Source organism: Manis pentadactyla, chromosome 14 (assembly GCF_030020395.1).
Source record: "Manis pentadactyla isolate mManPen7 chromosome 14, mManPen7.hap1, whole genome shotgun sequence".
Classification (NCBI taxonomy): Eukaryota; Metazoa; Chordata; class Mammalia; order Pholidota; family Manidae; genus Manis; species Manis pentadactyla.
The window spans coordinates 77,689,442-77,711,981 of NC_080032.1; the positions used below are offsets into that span (position 1 = coordinate 77,689,442).

General features: G+C 39.5%; 1 protein-coding gene across 3 annotated transcripts in view; it reads right to left on the reverse strand.

The window, feature by feature from the left end:
- Positions 1 to 22,540, reverse strand: part of ST8SIA1 (ST8 alpha-N-acetyl-neuraminide alpha-2,8-sialyltransferase 1) — a 119,151-nt gene that overhangs the window by 48,527 nt on the left and 48,084 nt on the right. For all 3 annotated transcript variants that reach the window (XM_036889312.2, XM_036889313.2, XM_036889314.2), the window contains exon 3: positions 1,814 to 1,923. In XM_036889312.2, coding sequence (XP_036745207.1) covers positions 1,814 to 1,923 — 110 coding nt within the window. The remainder of the gene's footprint in view (positions 1 to 1,813; positions 1,924 to 22,540) is intronic.

Genomic DNA, 22,540 nt, shown 5'->3' on the forward strand with positions numbered 1-22,540 from the left:
CAATTCTGTGTATTTATCCGAAGAAAACAAAAATCTAATTCAAAAAGATATAGGCATCCCTATGTTCACTACAGCATTATTCATTATAGCCATGACATGGAAACAACCTAGGAAGACGTGGTGTGTACACACACATGTGCATGCACAATAGAATACTATTCAGCCACTAAAAAGGATGAAATCTTGTCATTTGCAACCACATGAATGGGCCTTGAGGGCATTATGCTAAATGAAATAAGTCATACAGAGAAAGACAAATATCATATGATTGCACTTATACATGGAGTCTAAGTTTTCAGTTATAAAATAAATAAATCATGAGGATTTAATGTACAGCATGGTGACTATAGTCAGTAATACTGTATTGCATATTATATAACTTTATATGGTAATAGGGGAAAACTAGAATTACTGTAGTGATCTACTCACAGTATAAACAAATATTGAATCTTGTACACCTGAAATGTAATCTTATATGTCAATTATACTGCAATTTTAAAAGAAGGAAAATGGTGTTATTTTTGAAATTAACCCAAAGGCATATGCACACCCAGCTCTAGTTATAATACTATCATTTTAAAATTATTTTCAGTCCTCACCTCCGTCATCATTCTATGAACATCATGCTTAGCATTGTGCTGTTCACCCTAACCACAGCACTGATTCTGAATGTGAATATATCAAAATTGTATACAGTGCAAACTTAGTCTTGTTTATTTGCATTAAATAAATCATAGATAATTCCCTAAGATGTGTAGGCTTAGTTTTCTATATATTAAGTTTAAAATATCCATCTTCTGAAATGTAGTCACACACATACATATGCACTCAGGAATAACATAAAAGTACATTTATTGTACTGCCTCCTTCCATATTGTATTTAAGACTCTCAAAATCATTTAACTTCCCTGAATCTGTGCATATAATATGAACCACTTCTTCTTTACATAGTTTTTGGAACGAGCAAATAAACTTCCACTCGAGAACAATTTGAAAATTTAAACTAGACTATATGAATTGTGTTACGATTGTACTGTATTCATATAATCACAGAATTGGTTTCCACAATGCAAAGTCTTGGGGTATTGTCTGTTCCCACCTCCTCATATAGACTAGACCTTGCCTCCCACCCAGACAATCCCAAACGCATGTCAATCCATCACTTCCAGTTTTTGCATCTGGTTAAAATTACCCAACAGTGCAGGCTGGTGCCCCTATGATCTCTACTCTTGGCTGGGTGCATGTCAGCAATTCTCTGACATGCCCCTGCAGAAGCTTCCTGCTCCCACTGGAAGTGACACACATCACCGCTCTGCTCCGTCCCTTTACCAAGCTTCCTCCTTGCTTGAGATGTTTCCCCTCCTTCCTTCCTGTTCCCGAGTCCTGCACAGATCAAATTCCTCTTCAAATCTCACTTGCTACTTTCAAATGCTTTGTTTTTACAAAAATAAAAAAGAAAGGGGTGTAGAATGAAATGAATAAATGAAAATATTTATTCGTAGAGTTAGTCTTAAGAACAATTTTTAAACTTGCAATCATCTGACTGAATCATCTAAAAATAAAATCTGGGTGTTCACAGTTTTGGGTCTCTGCGCAATTTTTGAGCCTCCCTTGGCTTTGTACTTTCTTAGGGCGGGTCCTGTGCTCCTCTGACCCCCGTTCTAAACTCACTTGTATATGACCTTGAATGGAGCTGAAAAGCAGCCACAACTGATTAATCACAAGTGACTAGTTTAGAAAGGCCCAAGGGCTTGTGGGAGGGGTGGGGAAAAGGAGACAAGGCAGAGGCCACACTGTGGGAGCTCGCTCTTACCGCATGACAAAATTTGCTTCATCTATTTGACGGCCACAGCCACTCTTCTTCAGAATCCCACCATTTCCCACCACCGCACATTTCTTCAAGGGCAGCTGGAATGGGGTTGCCTAGCAACAGAAAACAAGGCGGGTTTTCACTGCAGAGAACACACAACTGCTCACAAAATCATTGTTTATAGCAGACCTGTTGAGGAATTTGATAGCCTGGGCAGAGTGACAAGAGAATGTAGAAAGAAAGATGACAAGAAGTGTGTAAGGAACAAACTACCCTGTTCCTTTGAAATTAAAAAAAAATGTTATTCTACTACCTTAAGTGCATTTAAATATAACAAAATCTTTTGCAACAAATTGGCCATGCATATAGTTGAGAATGTCTGCTAGGGAAAACAGAAAAACCCAAACTAAACACGGGGTTATTTTTAAAGGTATTAAGCTGGGCACCAACTCAAATGAACTCTATTCCCCTATTTGAATGCAATTTCATTCATTCATACAGTCAGCAATTTATTCAACAATGTTGCTGAGCATTTCCTGTGCTAACTCTTGGGGATAAATACAGAGATACAGAAGTCACAGACCTCTTGATTCACAATTTGGGATGCGAGGAGAGTGGGAACACACACATTTGTGGAGCCAACTGAAATTGCTGTACAATACAGGAGACTGCAAATGCTGGAGAACCCCGTCAGAGGAGCACGAAGGCATTCCTGCCAAGCAGATGCAGGTAAAACTTTCTCACTCGAGATGAGTGATAAAGGATGAAGAGGATTTTGCCAGGCAGAGAAAGTAACAGAAACAAAAGCATAAAAGTATGCGGAGGGCAAATGCTGGGTGTGCGAACAACTGAACATGCTGGGCGGGTCTGTCTAGAACTTGGGATGCACCAAAGAGCAAGTGACTGTGCTGAACCGGACAACAGGTGACCTTCTTCCTGCAAACAGTGACCTGAATGGCAAAGAAAATGTTCAGTGCACCTGAGGGTTCCCTGAAGTGTTATTTATAGAGCCAGGGCATGTCAAACCCCCGTCACAGACTTTTGTTAGGCATCTAATCTTTTTACAACACTTAGCCCAAAGTGGCATTTTCTTCATGTCATAATGGATACAAATTTTGAGAGCAAATATGAGCCCCAACACTCTCTAAATATGAGCCTATTAATAAAACCACTCAGAATCTGCTTCTGAGAGGCCCCTTCTCCTTTTCATTGGTCTAGAACCTATGTTGCCTGTGCCTCTTCTTAAACAGCCCTAATGTCTAACTTCCCTTTTATGCAACAACTTTTTGTTGAGTACCTATTAAGAACCAGGAGCTATTATGGATGCTGGGAATGTGCTGGTAAAATAATAGACATGTGCCCTGCTTTTGAAGCTTACATACTAGAGGAAAAACAGAACTTAACATATATGATAGGAAAGTACAGAGTGCTATAAGGTTAGGGAAAATTTGAGTCAATGACCATGAACCCTGAGGTCTGCAGCTGTTAGGAATAAGAAAAGTAGTTGAGATTTCCGGTCTTCAGAAATCTTCACAAAGTTGGGAGAGAATAAAGAAAGACAAACAAAAATTAGAGTCTTCAATGTCTTATGGCATGAATGAGGGTGAAGAGACAGGGAAGAAGAAACAAAGTATAAACGCTAACTGTGACAATATTCCTGGCTGATGATATGGCTTCTGGAAGAATGCTATTAAAATCTGAAGAATTTAATCCCTGATTATTCTGCTTGACATAAATAGCTCCAGAGCATCCCAGAATGGTTTTTATAATTAAGTGAATGAAGCATTATTTACCAAAGTCATTTCAAAAGCCAGACACCTCACCTCCTCCTCTTCATATACAGTCCACACAAGACAACAAGAGATAAGAGCCAGAGACTCCAATCACCAGCACAGGGAGACCTCATGATTACTCATCTTCATCCCATAGACATAGCTAGATGTCTTAAATAATAACTTCACTATCTCTCTGAGCAACTGAGTTAACCACCACCAATCACCGACTGGTATAGAGTCTGAGCTTGCCCTGGGGGAAGGGGAGGGGTAGAAGGCGCATGGAAAGAGAAACGTAAAACCACTTAGCAGATAGAGAACTGAATTAAACAATGCTGTGACAACTATTCTTACAGAAATACACAACATTTAGTAAGAGCACCTCTGATGACAAAGTAATTCTAACATTATTTGAGGGAGACTATTTCTGAGGCAGATTGACATGTAAAAAATTAGCATCACGCATTGATGTAGAATCAGAATTGGAGGACAGAAAATGTTCTGAAGAATCACTGTAGGGAAAGACCACGGGTGATTGGGGGCAGACGGTAATGACCCTACAACCAAGTTTTTAAAAAAACAACCAATTTCCATCTAGACTTCTTGGGATTACCAGGAAGCCAAAAAGTTTGGAATCCCAGAAACAACCCACTTGGATTCTGTAAAAATGAGTAAAGGAAAACCTCATTTAAAATGGAGTTAGGAAGCCCTGAGTGGGGAGTGCTTATGTATGAATTACTCATCACAGTTCATTCTACACACCCAGACAGGAAGAAGCTTGCTTTACTATCCTAGGAGGAGGAACAACCCAGCCACAGAGAAACCACCAGTTCGAGCCAGTGAGAGGTCACCACAGTCCTGAATTCTCTCTCCTCAAATGAGCTTTCATTCAAAACCACGCCTTCCAACTTCCTCCTTTTATAAGTCCCTCTCCTTTCTTCTCCAGACTTGCCTATGGTTTGCCACAGTTTGCAAGTTTTGAATTGCAATCCTTCTGTTACTCCCAAATAAACTCGTTTTGCTGGTAAAATCACTAGCTGTTTTGTTTCTACGGATGACAATTCTATCCATAATGGATGTTGCTAGAAACAACCTAACCCCTCAACAAGAGGAGGCTCTGAGGTGCCCAGAATTATGAGCAATAGATTGAATCAGGTTAAGCAGACCAGTGGCTAATTAAATATCTTTAATTTTAAGAATTTACCTAAGCAACAGACTAGTATTTTTAAATGCTCTCTTACTTTTGAAGAAGGCAACAAAAGACTCCATTGTTTTAAATGTAATACAGGATATATCAGAACATTATTATAACTCTCACCATTCTTCACTGCCTCAATATAAGTTTTCTCCGATACACCAAATAACTTTTGCACCTACCCTGCTTTAGATTCTTCTTCTAACTTCCTTTTACCACTCCCTGTTCCTATTTTACCAAAAACCTATGTTGCTTGCCCTGTTGCTTCTATAATTTGGGGGGAAGGGGAGAGAAACCATAACTATTTCTGGAAAATAAAACACACTTCCATAATTTTTTAAAAAGTGAGGCTGTAAGCCAAACTTTGCCAGTTTTGTTATATATACAGGGAGCTTTTTGCTGATACCTTTTTACCTAAAAGAACTGGCACTTTTGTCACCCTTCACAATTCAAAGGAAAACTCTGTTTTGCCCTACCGCCTTCTCCAAACTCTTCTCTGACAGGAAAGGGGAGCAAGTCTTCCCTGCCGTGCAGTTGTGTTTTAAAACTAGAAAAATTCCTGAGCCAGTCAGCATTCAGAACACCACCAAATGTCACTATTAAGAAGAGGGATCAATGTCAATGTTAGACATGGGTTTCAAGTCTTAATAGGAAAGCAGAGGTTTTCATTTGCAACCCTTCAGAGCGGCCTCAAAGGCTGTCACTATATGCCAGCTGCTATTAGTCATGATGTCAAAACATATGCTTGCCCTTATTGATGGAAATCTCAAGTTTTTGTTCATAAGAACATGAACTCACACATCTAATTGCAGTCTGACCCATTCATTTCTATGTACCCTCACCCACATATCCGCACGGACTCCCACACATAATTATGCTTCCCCCACACACCTAATTTAATTTCTCATCCATATGTTAATTACATCCTCAACCTAGGCATCTAAATACACCCCCTGCCTCACATCTAATTACAGCCCCCCTCTTATGAATGTAATTATACCATTCAGCCACCCATCTAATTATGCCCTCCTTGACATATTTAATTGTACTGCCCTGCTCAAGGACCTAATTACGTTCTAACCAGAGCATCTATTAAGCCCCCAGCCCTCCAACAATATTCTTCAGATGCTCATCTCTTTATCTCTATACCCCACTTTATTATTTCAGCTAAGGATTGGCAACTTCCCACAAGCATGAATTCCTAGAAAGCATGGTGCCCAGCTAAATGGCAAAATAATGACAAGACGTAGTTAAATCAAAAGCACCTTAGGTCCTTTCCAGTAAATAAGCAAATATGTATTTCTTTTTCAGTCATTTAACTAGACATTTGGGAGTCTAAATTAAAATTTCAGCTGTTTTCTTACTTTGCACATATAAGAATTTTTATGATGAAACTATTTAGTCATTAGTTATTTCAGAGACAAATGCTTCTTATTACAGATATTTAATTAGTGAACCCTTAAGAAAACACTACCCAAAACTTTGCCTGGGGATATATATTTATAAGTACTAATTACAGAATATTTGTACATCCCTATCACTGAAGGAAGTTTAACTGTTCTTCAGTTATATGAAAATGAATTTCTAGAAAGCTACTAAGATTAGTATTCCCCATTCCACAAATAAAATTTTGATTTTAAAAGATAAATTCAGTATTAATATTCTTTCTACATATGATGCATCTCTGGAAACTGAATGATGTGAATATTTATATACTGGTGACTATTTCCCTATTAAAATTTTTTAATCCACTATAAAAAAATAACATTTAAGCATTTCAAGGAGCACAACATTTTTCACATGTAGTCTGTTATTCTGGATATAACCTCTGAAAGCCAAATATAACGTCAGTTACTGTGACCATTCAGCAGATTCATTAAACAAGTCGTAATTAATTCTCAGTTAACTGAAACGTATTTCTGATGTAGCTGACTCATGAACGCCAAAGTAGTAAAGGAAGCTGCACCTATACTTTAGGCCCGAGGTCACCCATATTTCAAAAGTTCTCAGAACTGGGATTTCTTTTTCCTGGTGGAAAGGGCACGCACAGTGTTTCAAAGGTAGTGACCAGTGATTCTCAGTAGTGGAGCAGAAAACGGAGCAGCAGCAAGAACTAGGCTCCGTGCTATGGCTAGACTCGGCATTCTCAGCTCCCGAGGTGGAATTACAGCCAGATTCTTTTTCTGCGAATACAAACTGTTTGCCTTCCTGTTGATGAGCACTGCCCTAGAGCCTGCCTGCCTGCCTCCAAGTCCTGACTTAGTGTTTCTTCTATGACTACCGGCAAGATAGTCACTCACTCTTCTCATTTGTAATAATGGTGCCCACCTTGTTCTGCTGTTGTGAGAATTACATGAGTTCTGTCTGGTACAAGGTAAGTGATCAATAACATTTTTAAATACTTTTTGAAAACAGCCTATTACTATTTGTTGGTTTCTAGTTCTTGCTCATCCATCGTTTATTCACATATACTATTTATTCTTCTAAAATAAGAAATATGGTATCTAAGGTGCCTACATGTGTCCAAGATTATCAAATTATGCACATGAAATATGTGCAGTTTTGTATATCAATTATTCCTCAATAAGTCTTTAAATAAACAAAGGCTACTGCAAATCACTCACCTACAAAAAAATGTACAAAATGTACCATGTTTGCCACTTGTCCACAGAAAAAACATTTCAGATCTTCATTGAGGCACCCAGAACCCACAACTCCCCAAACTCCCTGTTCATTCTTTCCACGCATCACATCATTTATCCTCACGCCAGTATTCCCTCCACACCATTTTGTTTACCTGTGTTTCCTCCAATACAGCCTTAATTTCTTGTCTTCCTACTTTTGTTGAAGCTGCCACAATGTCTCCTCCCCTTATTCCTCCTACTCTCCCTACTCTATTTTCTACCTACCAAAGTATTTTTAACCCTTAAGATCTATAAAGTGTCTGCAGATGTTGTGTCCAGTAAGACCCCTGCCCCCGACAAGTTCAAGGAATATTCAAAAATTGAAGCAGATTACATGAACATTAGAATTCACTTATGCTCAAAGAGTCATGGGAAGTCTGTATTAAAGGTGTGCAGAGAGGCTTATAAATTATGTGGAATTGAATCAAATCATTTCTTTCACACTTCAGAGACTTTCAAACTTCTTACTGTTGATGTCATTTTTGTTTGTTTCTCAATGGAAGTCTTTTTCAAACAAGATCATATGCAGGAAAACCCCATTAAAAAAACAAACAGAAAAATGAAAGAGAAAATGCTGTCTGGGGTCAAGGTGGACACCCTTCCCAGGCCCTTGGTCTGTCTCTTACTTCTGAAAGTGACACTTAGCACACCAAGGAATGTGATGGGCAGAAAACCACTAATCCAGTCAACCTCCATTGTTTTTCAGAAATGAAAAAGTGCAAACATCAAGCACAGTTCTGTGAAGGACGTTCGGCAAGTATTCCCTGAGTATCAACCAACTGCTTACCAGTCACTACATGAGGTGTTGGGGCCAAAACCCCAATCCCCAGCTCAGTGTTTGCTCCACTAATATATGGTGTGAATTAAGACATCTGTTTTTCTTCCAACTATAAATAGTGTGTAATCACTCAGTAATGCAGCAGATTGTTAAACTTTCAATCCAATTTAACTGATTAAGCACCTCAACTAGCAGGACCAGGATAGTTAATAGCATAATTAACTATTAAATAAATTATTAAATATTCTTTTAAAAGCTGACCCAGTACTGTGTCATATACAACTATTCCATTTAAAAGGAAGAAATCAGCAGATAATATTCTTCTTGAGAATAACTGGCTCTTACCACATTTTAACCATCAACTTAAAAAAAAAAGTATCTGTCATCCTTTCCTGCAAGAAAAAAGGAAAAGTTTCCAGAGCATCCCTTTCTTCCCAGCATCACCCCCTTAATCATCTCCCAGGACTTCCTGAGAAAAGCCTCCGATTGGCTTAGCTTTGTAGTGTCTACACTCCCCACTCAGTCTGCTCCCTCCACTTATTCACCCTGCATGTGTGCGCCATCCTCTCCCCCTTCCACAGTGTGGCCCACATGTATCAGAACCACCTTGAGAGGAACATTCCTGGCCCCACTTCAGCCCTCCTGCAACAGAACCTCTAAGTAGAGCCTGGAAAGCCGAAGCTCCCCTACACAATTGATGTGCACGATGAAGTTTGTGACTTGCCGGTTCCTACCAGCTCTCAAACCCAACCAAAGGCCTTCCTTCTCCGCTTTCCCTGACCAATCTCACCTTCTGGGACTGGCACCCACAATCCTGACCACAATGACAAAAAAGCCCTACACTATTAGGAGGCTGCCATTCTGTATATACATTCATCCTCCACAAATGGAGAATAGCCACTCAAGGGGTAAACATTTGTACTCGCGTAGACTTATACTTATTCAAATATAGGAGAATTACATTTATTCAAAGACTTAGTAGTAGACATATTTATTCAAAGTATATGTCTGTATATACAAAGTATACTTACTCAAAGCAGACTTCTGTTTAACCAGAGTGGGATGAGATATAAATCTTAAAATCCCATAAATGTCTTGTAACTTTTAATGTCCTCACACATTATGTATTGACCACAGTAAGTACTTAGATGCTTTCAACGATTGATCAGTTTACCCATAAATGCCAGAATATATGCAAATGACGCACACCTGTTAACTTCAGATCACTGGTACAAAGGCAAAGGGCACAGAGCTGGCCTGAGGACATGGAGCGCACAGGAGACGCAAAACCAAACGCCTACAGAATCGAGATGGGGAGCCTAAGTAGAAAGGAAGGAAGACACTGAGAGTGCCAAGTACTGTGGTAAACAGCACACACATGACCAAACCAAAAGAACAGGAACTGCTCATACCCTGAGGATGGGCAGGGGACGGTGCTACCAGATATTCTGGGGGATTTTTCCAAGTGATAGCAAAAAATCCAGATTTTTATGTGAAATCTCTTTGTTTTTAATGTTGGCAATATAGTTCAAAAATTTTTTTAAGTAGTGAAGGCCAAACAAAGTACATCCGAGGTCCAGATTCAGCTTGCTGATAGCCAGTTTGCATTTTCTACTCTAAAACTCAGAAAGGGCCCTCCGAGATTTATTTATTTAAAGAGTGGGAGGTTAGACATGAGATTACATTCAGAAAGATGTAGGAAAATACATGTTTCAGGGAACTTTTAGTCAAAAATTGGGAAAGACTTTCTCCTTGCCAGGCCCCAATGAAATGACAAGTCTTTTACAAGGCAGTTTGTAAAAAATTCAGAATTCTAAGAGATGTAAAGCAGACCAAAGGGTTTTTGAAAACTGTCCCTAATTACAGTTCAAAATAACAGTTAGTAATACTCAGATAACACCCACAGTGATTTCTCAGCCTTGTAGCAGAGGCCTCTCATCCTAAACAGTTGTTTTCTAGCTAAAATGGGATCATCTTATCCATGCTATTGTTAACATGCATGTTTATTTAACTAGATATTATGGACATCTTTCTGTCATTTTAATACCAGCACATTATTTCACAGGAAAGGTGGTTCATGATCCAACCAATTTCTTGTGAAGTTTAAAGTTGTTCCCAATTTTTTGCTATGATTAACAGCACTGCCATAAACATCTTTGGATTGTGGACAGGAAAGGAGGGTTCAGCCCACTCTATTTTCTCCTTTGGTACAGACAATAAAGTTTGTTTTCTTTTGTTTTGCATACCAATGTAAAGCACTGTGTAAGAGCCTCTTCAAAACTGCCTTTCATATTTGTCATCCCTACCGTGGTCCACATATGATTCCTCACGCTGTCAAACACCTGATACATATAACCTTGAGCACTTGTCCAGTTATTTCCTAAGATAAATCCTTAGATGTGGAATTGCTGAGTCAGGTAATAAGCACATAGCGGAAGCTTTGGTATCCATTGCTAAATTACTCATGAGCAAAACTGTACCAGGTTCTCTGGCACCTTGATGTCTGAGAGCCTCCGCATCTGGCTACTCTGAAACAACTTGGGTCATGCCAATAACAGTTAGTAACTGAGTATGCATTCATCTACTTCCATAAGAAAAACACAATGAGAATCTCCTTACATATTATGTCAGCTATTTCAGACATACCAGGGAACAAACTTTATTTTGTGGTAATCACTCTCTGGTATATAATCTGAGAGGTTAGTTAAATTCACAATATGGCTTCAACAGGCCTCAGCTTGGAATCAAAGCTTGGAACCAGTTTCTAACTGGGAGATCTGGGTGGTTCCCCTACCGTCTCTCAGCCCCAGTTTCTACATGTAAAATAAAGCCTTATATGTTGGAATTATCAGATAATACAAGCAAAACATTTACTAAAAGTCTAGCACATACTAGGTTCTCAGCAAACTATACCTCTAGAGTATATTTATAAAAACTAATCAAGTTACAAAAATATAATTAACATTTTTTTAGTAGATTGTCTGCATTTGATATTCATTAATATTTCTTAGACAAAATATTACATTTTTAGAAATTGAATTAACTGATTTAAATGAACTTACCTATTATTTTTAATTTAAAATAAAAATGATTGAATTAAAATTATTCAACATAATTTTTCCTCTACATAGAAATATTTCAGCTAGGAAATTCTGCAGGACTTGTAAGTAGTTTATATTCATTGTTTTATTTATGTATGTGCATGTTATATAATCATAATTAGTCAACTGAAACATCTTTGAAAATTCATTAAAATATGGTTTTTTTCCTATTTGTTTGGCTGCATTTACTTGCATCCACTTTTCACTGCCACCCAGTCTCTCTTGCAAATGGGGCAGTCTTTCACATGCTAAGGTTAGTTCCATGATTCTGCATTTCTCATGTACACACAGATTTCCTTTTCCTTTTTTGCACTTGACAATAGGATTCTTAAGTAAATGAAGCTTTCGTTGTTTTGTTAGCAGTGGCTTTGATGGACTATTTGGCTCACATATACCCTAACTGACTCAGTGAGAAAAAAATGTGCATTGACAGGGTGATTTTCAAGGCTGGAATGATTTCCTTTCAAGTGTACTGAACAGAATGCCAAACCGCACAGAAGCACTGGAGGTAGAAAGTTCGAGGTTAGCCAAACTAATCCTCGGTGCTTCTCAAACACATCCTAATTGAAGAAAATTCTGCAGACAGACAGAACAATAACATAGACAGAGACTGCATATTTATACACATAATAAATCTAAATTTGTTCATCAGTCAACTTCTAAGTTCCCAGGTCATGGAAATGACTCCCAAATCATGGACAGCATCATGACTAAGCACACAAATGACAGAGTCAGAGATTCTGCCACTTAATAACCTTGCAACCTTGAGATGTTTACTGAACCTCTCTCAGTCTCAACTTTCTACTCTATAAAATGGAGGGGAAAATAAGAAACTACCTCCACAGAGGTGTTAAGAGAATTAAATAAGATAATAATTATAAAAAAGTGCCAACCCTGGCACCAGAAGCAGCAAAATTCAAATTCTTCTCAAGTGCACATGGAACATTCTCGAGGGTAGATCACATGTTAGAACACAAAAAAGTCTCAATAAATTCAAGACTGAGATAATATCAAGCATCTTTTCCAGCCACTAGAAGTGTATGAAACTAGAAATCAATTACAAGATGAAAACTGGAAAAACTACCAATACATGGAGATAAAACAACATGTCACTGAGTATCTATTTGGTCATAGAAGAAATCAAAGGAGAAATAAAAAATTACTTAGAGACAAATGAAAACAAACAGCATGCCAAAATCTCTAGGATGCAGCAAAAGCAGTTCTAAGAAGGAACTTTATAGCAGTATAGGCCTACCTCAAGAAACAAGAAAAATCTAAAATAAACAATTTAACTGTACATAAAAGAACTATAAAAAGAAGAAAAAGCAAGGCCCAAAGTAAGAGAAGAAAGGAAATAAGACCAGAGCAGAAATATAAGTGAAATAGAGAACAATAAGACAATAGAAAAGATTAATGGAAATAAAAGCTGGTTCTTCAAAAATATAAACAAAACTGACAAACCTTTGGCTAGACTCACCAAAAAAAAGAGTGGGCTCAAATAAATAAGAAATGGAAGAGAAATTACTATTGATACCACAGAAATTCAAAGGATCATAAGAGACAATATGAACAATTATATGCTACAAATTGGACAACCTAGAACAAATGGATAACTTCCTAGAAAAGTTAAACGAAAGTGAAAATCTATAGCTAGCCTCACCAAGAATAAAAGAGCGCTCCAATAAATAAAACCAGAAATGAAAGAGAAGCCATGACTGATACCAAAGAAATACAAAGGATCATAAAGATTACTATGAATAATTATATGCTTACAAATATATACCTATTTGTTGGATAATTTCCTAGAAACTTACAATCTTCCAAGACTGAACCATGAAGAAATAGAAAATCTGAATAGACTCATTACTTGTAAGGAGACTGAATCAGTAGCGAAAAACCTCCCAACAAACAAAAGTATTTACAAGACTAGATGGAATTCACTGGTGAATTTTGCCAAACATTGAAAGATTTAATATCTATCTAAGCTCAGAAATAAGACAAAGATACCCACTGGGCCCCACTTTTATTTGATAAAATGTTAGAAATCCTAGCCACAGAAATTTGATAAGAAAAAGAAATAAAAGGCACATAAATTGGAAAGGAAGAAGTAAAAATGTCACTATTTGCAGATGACATGATACTATATGTAGAAAAATCCTAAAGATTCTAACCAAAAAACTCTTAGAATACATGAATTTAGTAATAGAAAGTAGCAGGACACAAAATTAATATACAAAAATTTGCTGCATTTTTTTACACTAAAACAAACTGTCAAGAAGAGAAATCAAGAAAATAATCCCATTTACAATTGTACCAAAAATAATAAAATGTCTAGGAATAAATTTAACCAAGTAGATGAATGACCTGCAGACTGAAAAGTCTAAGACACTGATGAAAGAAATCGAAGAAGACACAAATAAATGAAAAGATGTTCCATGCCCATGGGTTGGATGAATTAATATTGTTAAAATTGCCCATCCTCCCCAAACAATCTATAGATTCAATGCAATCCCTATCAAAATTCCAGTGGGATTTTTTTCACAGAACTAGAATAATTCTAAAGCTTACCCAGAACCACAAAAGACCCTGAATAGTCAAAACAATCTTCAGAAAGAACAAAGCTGAAGATGTCATACTCCCTGATTTCAAACCATACTACAAAGCTATAGTAATCAAACAATAAGGTACTGGCACAAAAACATCAGATTAATGGAACAGAATAAAGAGCACAGAAATAAACCCATGCATATATGGTCAATTAATCTAAGAAAAGGAAAGCAAGACTATACAATGGTGAAGAATGGTCTCTTCAATAAACAGTGGCGGGAACACTGGACAGCTACATACAAAAATATGAAATTGAACCAGTATCTGACTCCATACACAAATATTAACTCAAAATGGATTAAAGACTTGAACATAAAACCTGAAACCAAAAAACTCCTAAGAGAAAACATAAGCAGTAAGCTCCCTGACACTTGGCTTAGTGATGTGGAATCTAAAATAACAGAACAGATGAACAAAACCCAGACTCACAACAGACACAGAGAACACACTGGTGGCTGACAGAGAGAGGGGGGCAGGACATGGGGTGGGGATGGTATGGGTGAAAGGGATCAACAAGTACAAATTTGCAGTTATAAAATAAGTCAGTCCTGGGAATGTAATGCACAGGGTGGGCAATACAGTAAAAAATACTGTATTAACTTTGTATGTGACAGATAGTAACTAGACTTATTGTGGTAATCATTTCATAATGTATACAAATGTCAGGTCACTATTTTGGATAACCAGAAATGAATTTAGTATTATATGTCAATTATACCTCAATAAGAAAAAAAACTTACAGTATGAAAGCTCCAATAACCACAAGGCTCCAAGCTCTCCCCACTTTTTGTAATGTTTCCAGTGCCCTCTTCCCCACGCCTGCCCTCCTGTCCCCAAACACTAGGCACCCCTCTTCTGTTCTGCTTACAGCTTCTCTCAACTGTCTGCAAATGTGATTCTCCAAGATTCCTATGGTATAATACAACCTAAAACACAAAATTTATGTTTCCTTCAGGCATTCTCTTTTTACAAAACTGAAATTATCTATGATATTTTATTCCCACCATTTTTTAAATTAATATGATAATAGTGCAACCTTGCCTCACAAGGTTTCTTGGCCCCTCACTTCATCTGCACCACATCTGAAAATCCTTACCACTATTTTTACTTCTTTAAACCTAAATCTTTATCTTCTAAATCCTTCCTTGTCTTTATGTGTTCATTTGGAAAAGGTCGGCAGTGAAAGTATAAAATGCTTTGAGAATTTGATGGCTGCTATTTACTTTTCACTTTTGATCTGTTCTCAGTCTTCCTTCTGAATATTGCAGAGCATTCTGCTACTTCTGTTACAAGGCCTTTTCCGTGAATTGTTGATTACAACGTGAAAAAGAAATCTTAAGAGAATTACTTAATTTGTGTCCTTTACTAATTTCCAGAAAAGTCATGAAGTTTTCAAGTCAAAGGATGACTGTGCTAACTGCCCATGTTTATACTACTTACTACTCTAGTGTCTGTTATCTGGCTGAAATGTTTTTCCTAGTTGGACTTCCAAGGGGTTAAAAAGTTATTACTGCCCTTGGCAAGGGGTTGTTTGGGAGCTGTATCGATTGGCTTGTTTCTTTAACATATTGGCTCCATAGTACTATGAAGACTAAATGTTTTCCTCTGGCAGATGAGCTGAGATAACTTGAAAACAAGCAGAGAGGCAGTTACGTTAATTTAAAAGATGTTGGTATTATAACTGCCTTGCCTTCAAAATACAAAGCCCACACATTCATTTTGTGGGGAGACTGGTGCAGGAATATCTGATGGTTCTGAAGACTAAAGAAGAGAAAACACCAAGGCCTCAACGCAGGGGCCTAGAGGCTGGGGATGCCAGCTCACGGCAGGCCAGGGACCAAGAAGCCACCCCCTCTTTGCTGCATCACTGCTTCTGCCATTTAGTTCTGATCGGGCAGAGGGCAGAGACTAGCTGAGTTGACATCTCTGGCAGTGATTTTAAATCTTCAGGAAGAACAGCAATTTCTCCACTGTGGTATCTCCTAAGATTGATTTCATCGTAACACCTAAGACCCAGTACTGATAAATTACCAAACAAGGGCAACACATGGCTGCAGTGACGGAAGGGGCTCCCGGAACCCTGTTTGACCAGCTCCATAGCCTTCTCTCAAAGGCTTCAGTCCGAGACAGTCATTCTGAGGTTTCCCAGGTAGACTGCTTTCACCTCGACTCTCTGATGGTGGCCTCCAGGTCTCTTTATAGTTAAACCAAAACACAGGCTGTGGGGTCTACCAGCATTCAAGTTGGTGATTTTATATAAAAAGCCAAGCGGCTCCATCCACTCACTCACTCGCTCACTCATTCCTCTAAAATTTACTGAACATTACATCCCAGGCATTGTGCTAGTAACTGAGATACTACAGCCCCCCAGCCCCAATTAAATGCTGTCCCTAGGGAGCCCCCCAGCTAGAGAGAGAGCCTTGAATCAAATACTTGAAACTGAAGAAGAGGTTGTAAATGAGAGGTACTGGGTGCTATGAGGAAGGCCCCTCGGAGGGAGTGATACTCTAACGGGATCTAAGGCACTAACGTAAGTGAAGTGGGTGAGGGGAGCCAGGCCTTCCAGGAAAGGATGTGGTGCGACGAAAAGCTCTGCAGAAAGAGAACACGGTGTTTATGAGGAGCTGAGAGAAGGTCAACAAGGCAGAGGGCCAAGGGTGAGCGGACACTGTAGAAACTGATGCGAGAGCCGCAGGCTGGGGCCAGACTGCGCAGAGCCTCATGGGCCTTAGGCATGTGTCTTTTATTATTGGACTCAATGGGACGTTAACAGAGGAGTTTAAGTCAAAGTGATGGCACAATCTGATTTGCATTTTAAAATAATAATTCAGGCTGCAACGTAGGAATGGCCTTGAGGGGGCCAGATGAGATAAAGAAGGTGTCTAACTACAGCCCAGGGCAAGTTCGCTCTTGATTCAGTGAGACTGAAAAATGACAATGGAATGTTCTTGTGGTGAAAGGGTTAATGCCCAGCTTTATTCTCATGGTGGCAGGTGAGGTGTTAGAATCCTGCCTACCTCAGGGCAAGTTTGAAGAATCCCAGTCTCTGCCTCCAGGCCTTTCTGCACCCCCGCCTCCCCGCCAAACCCCTGCAGCCTCTCAGGCTCTGTCCTGGGTGCTGCCCCCAGCACTCTAGCCTCTGCTCTCCAGCAGCCGTGCAGCCCAGAGCCCTGGGCAGAGCTCTTTATGTTGAGTCAGTAATAACACAGTGCCCACCTGTGTGAGCAGTCATAGTCACCTGGAATAGGATTGTTCATGCCATGGTGGAAAACAAGAAGACATGAGAAAGAGAAAGAAATGATCTTCACAAATATCAAAATGTCCTTCAGCTCTAGCCAATAACAATTTCTTAGAAATAATGTGTTTTCCTAATGATTAGTTACCAGAACCTCCAGCCAAGAGGGTGGGAACTTGAAGCCCAGCGCTATTTAATCTGGAGCTGTGGGTATAGTTCCATCCTCCCCATCCCTCATCTCTGAGATCTATACATTACTGGCACCTCATGTTCCTCATTTATCTTCTGGTTACTGTCACCTGTTACCAGTGGTACAAATATACATATTCCTTTCTAGCCACTGGCTGGCCTTTCTTTTAACCTCCACAACCAAGGTCACTCCCCTACTCTGTCTCCACCTTATCCCTTCCCTCATCCTATTGGGCCAGTACTACCCAGAAGTTCTGAATCCTGCAGATAACAGGATATGACTATCTCCCACGCTATCTCCCAAGTGATCTAAAAATTACAGGCCAGTTAGCAGGAGAAAGAGAGTGAACTGATTTGAACAGATACAAACATTAAGAAAATGTTCTCTGTACTTATCCCTATCTTTTCATTCCCTGTGTGCAGTGGGCCAAATTAAACCAGAGAAAATTCAGTGTTGATAGATAACCTCTCTGCAAGTTAAGCAAACGTATGTTTATGCATTTGAGACATCTAATAGAGTTAGGAAGTGCAAATTAGCCTATTAATAACTGAAAGGAAACACAGGCCTCCTGGTATGCAAACAGATGCTCAAAACTGAATCACAATGGATGGAGATTCCTTTTTACACCTGGATCTTTGCCTGTAAGAAGGACCAAGATAAAGAAAACTATTGAAGGAGGAAAAAAAAAAGAGATACGCCAGCTTTTTCTTTAGGAAAACACTCTGTCATGTCACACTTCAGCAGAAAACATTACATGGAACATTAACGCCTGAAAAAAGTTTTCACTCCCATCAGACCTACTGATGCTTTGACTCAGTGGTAATTGGTGTCATGCATCCCTTTCCACTGTTTCCAAGAAGCTACAAACCTGAGACACAATCAGTTTTTTACTAAATTTTGCACATTATCAAATATTTTAGGAAGGTCTACACCATGGCAAGATGGTTCATTCCTTACATTTTCATTTTGTTTCAGTCAGAAACAACCCGTGAACTTTCCTTAGACAAAGGTCTGAATTTGTAATTATTTCTAAGTTTGAAAGGCAAGACCTTTCTTACAGTTTGCCTTCAACTACTCTGGGGGCAAGTCCATGATTCATCTCACTTCTAAACATTTACTTTCATTTCCTAAGGTAAAAGATATTTGGAAGTCCTGTGATGACTCACCCTCTTCATCTTCTCAGTCACAGAGCAATTTGAGGAACAGTGGATGTTAATCCATTGTTCAGATGCACAATTTCAATTCACTAGAATAATTTATCTCACTTTACACTTCAGCTTATCATAATTATTCTCCATCTCTGACACAATGTGCAAGTGGGTGAGTCTGTAGTCTTCTCCATTACTATATTTATTTTTCCCTAAATGCCTGACAACAGACTTTTCTCTTCTCACCATTCACCAGTCTAGATAATTGACTTGACCACCTTTCTAGTGACTTTTCTTTCCACTGGTCTAGTATTACCAAAATGCTAACAAAATGCTTACATCCCATAAATGCTTAAGCATCTAATAACAGTAACAATATTATGTTTGTATAATGCATTCATTACAAAACACCTTTACATCCATAATCTCATTTTTACTTTTTTTCTCATAATAAACACTGAGATATGAATACCAAGTATTATTAGTCCTGAATTGAAAATTATAAGACTTGGGCTAAGAACAGTTACATGCCTGCCTTGGGTCATTAAATATCATCATAGAAATGCCAGGTCTAGAACTCAAAAATCTTTGGACTCCATTCCTTATTGCAGGGAAAATGGAAATTTCATGGCCAGGATTCTCACCTGATTCTAATATCGCCCATTGTATACATACAGGCACCTGTTTGCATACCTGTTGGCAATAGGCTGTTTACCTGCTGATAGAGCTCCATCCAGAGTGAGCTGTCAGTCATGGAAGTACACTGCAGAACGGGCAGAGGGGAAACAAATAAGAGCCTGGACCTAATTGGTCAGGCACCCGCCAGTCACCACAGAGACACGCCCAGAGAATTCTACCCGGTGTGCGGAAGCAGAGAGGAAAGCCCTGGAGCCCGAGCTAGGAAGAGAGAAGGGCAGAGGTGTGCTGGGAGCAGAAGTAACAGGAGGGAGTGGAGATGGAGCCACCAGCAGAGGCAGCACCTGGGGAGCAGAGGCTGCAGCCAGGCCCAGGAACGGGCTTGTAGCTTGTACACAGCCAGGTGACAGCCACAAGAATGAGGCTTGGTATGAGTCCCTGTTTACCCACAACCTTCCGCTGTGGTTATCTGGTCTCACTGAATTCACAGTGAATGTGCCCGCAGCGGGGAACCCCCTCCTCATGTGGCAACATCTACAAAGTTCTTTAATGCTGGCATTCCAACAGAAATCAGAGTAAATTACCTGAATTATTTAATGGTAGTGAAATCATGTGCTAGATTCCTATAATAAAGAAGCAATGTGCAAAGAGTAACGTGTTCCCTTTGAGAACCTGGATTTCTCTGTTACAGATGCAATATTGTGATTTACAAGAAATAAACATATGTGGTCATTCAGATGACCAAAATATATTTCTCAGGTATATTTGGTCCTCACCCACAGCGTTCCTGCTTCACAGCTCCCAAGACCCTTATTTCCTGAGCAGCAGGAACATCTTTTGCCATATTTGGCCTCTTGATCTCAGCTCCTGAAAAAATACTTCTCAGTCATAAAGGGTGTGTTGTATTCATACCAACCTCTTCACACCACATCTGGGTTTATGTTAATAAGGTAACTTTGTCAAGCACCTAAGGAGGGGGCCAGTTTCCAGAGGACTTTCAGTCCCACTCCCTGACCTCAGGGTAGAGGAGAGGGACTAGAGGTTCAATCAGACACCAACGGCCCAAGATTTAATCAGTCATACCTATGCCTCCATAAAAACCGAAAGGTTGGCTCTCAGAGCTTCCAGGTTGGTAAAGTAGAATACTTTCATATGCCACTGAACTGGGCCCACGCTCCGTAAGGACAGAAGCTCCTTTGTTCCGGACCTCATCCTACATAATCTCTTCACCGAGCTGCTGACCCATGTCCTTTAATATCTTCTGTAATTAATTGGTAATCTAGTGAGTAAATGGGTTTCCTCAGTTCTGTGTGTTGTTCTAGCAAATTAATCAAGCCCAAGGAGGGTGTCGTGAGAACCTGTGAGTTACAGCCAGTCAGTCAGAAGTAGTCAGAAGTACATGTAACAACCTGGACTTGCAATTGGCATCCTGAGTTGGAGTCACTGGAACTTCCAATTTGTAGCTGGTCAGATGAGAAGCACAAGCAACAATCTGGGCTTTTGACTGGCATTGGAATGGAGGGCAGGTTTGTGGGACTAAGCCTTTCACCTAGGAATCTGATGCTATTTCCAGATAGATAGTGAAAGCACTGAGTTGAATTGCAGGACACCCAGCTGGTGCCTCAGAATTGCTTGGTGGTCTGGGGAAACCTCCACTCATAAGCTGGAATTGGATCCCGGAACCCATTTAAGAAATCAAAGTAACATAATCAGTCTTATTTCTTCTTCCAGGTAGGCCACTAGGGAGCATAAAATCAAAGGGAAACTACAGTACTGCATAGCAAACTAATTTCAAAGGGACACTATGGTATCATATAGGACCCTATAGTCTGCATATCTACACTTTCTCTCAAAGAATTGCAAAAGAAATTTCTCTATTTCTTCACATCAGGGAAGTGAAAAACCTTAAAATGGCTTCAGAGTGACTTGAGTGCTAAAAATGAATGACTAAACTTATAGAAAAAAAAAACAATATAAACACTAAAACTGGCCAGGTTTCCTATGTCAGCTCTGGAAGGCTGAATAAACTAGCCCTTCTCAGGCTGTTTCATCCATGAAATGAAGACAACCAACCACAGAGCTGCTGTGAGGACAGAGTAAGAGAGCACGAAGAAACTGAGGCAGACAGGACAGGTCAGCACACACAGTGCCTCTGCCTAGAGCCAAAACCCTGAAATTCCCAGTGTCTCTTGCAGCTAGACATGCGCACGTGATTCAGTCCTGACCACTGACCCATCGGCAGGAGTCTGTCCACCTTTCCTGTTCTGTTTCTTCCTTCTTCCTACTGAGATCCTGGATCAAAACTGGAAGGTTCCTTGGCCATGTTCGGCTCAGGAGGTTCAAGTAAGAAGACAGGAGCCTAGGAGCTTGGTGGCTCTGTGTGGCCATCATCTAGCCCTGAACCACTTGCTCACCCCCTAATTCCTTACTGTTGGAGATAAACAAGCGCCTCTTTGGTGAGGCCCCCGTGTCAGGTTTCTGTTACGAAGCAGCTAAACACAAGCCTGACAACGTGAGCCCAACACAGACTTGGCAAAGATCTATGCCCACCAAATAGGAGTCCCCTTCGTTTCCTTCTGGGTGAGAAGGTATATATTCAGGAAAATGATTATAATAACATTTTAAATAAAAACTCAGCTACCAAATGCTACAAATTGTATTGTGTGATCCAAATTTCATTAGGAGAAAAAAAAATGACTGTGAGGCCCAGGGATATCCAGGACCTCAGAGAATCCTATTAAGCACATTACTGTGAGGGGAAAAAATGCGTATTTTTTCATTTTACCAAAATCAATCTGATGAAAGTACTTCATCACATCCTGCTGGGTTTCCCACAGGCCAAGGGCACCGTGGGTCCAGGCCAAGAGGAACACGTCAAGGAGCTCACGGTGATCAGAGGCGCTCAAAATGAGTGTCCGTCTGGGCTGCATTCATTATGTTTGTGATTTTTTTTATATATGGCCTTGGGTGGCTATTCTGAGGCAAAATGACTAGTTGAGTTTGTGATTTATGTCACATGCCTCTTCAACACAATGTAAGAGAATGGTAAGCCAACCATGTTTTTGTTACACCAAAATAAGTATTTTTCAGACCTTAGCACAGTTGCGGTTTCTAACATTCCTGCTACTCCCTCACTCATGTCCAAGGAACTTTATGCTCTTTCTAAGCATAGATATGTTTTAGGCCAAAACAGCATTTATTCAGTAATATCAACAAACTTGCGACCACACAGGCTTCAAAAGGGTCAGGCCTTGGCAAAGCAGGAAGCTGTTGATCTGAACCCGGGGATGGGAGTATTTTCTAAGTGGGAACGCTACCATCACACAGCACCCTCCGAACTCACAGACACACAGCATATTCTAGAAAACATGAGGGTTAAAATTC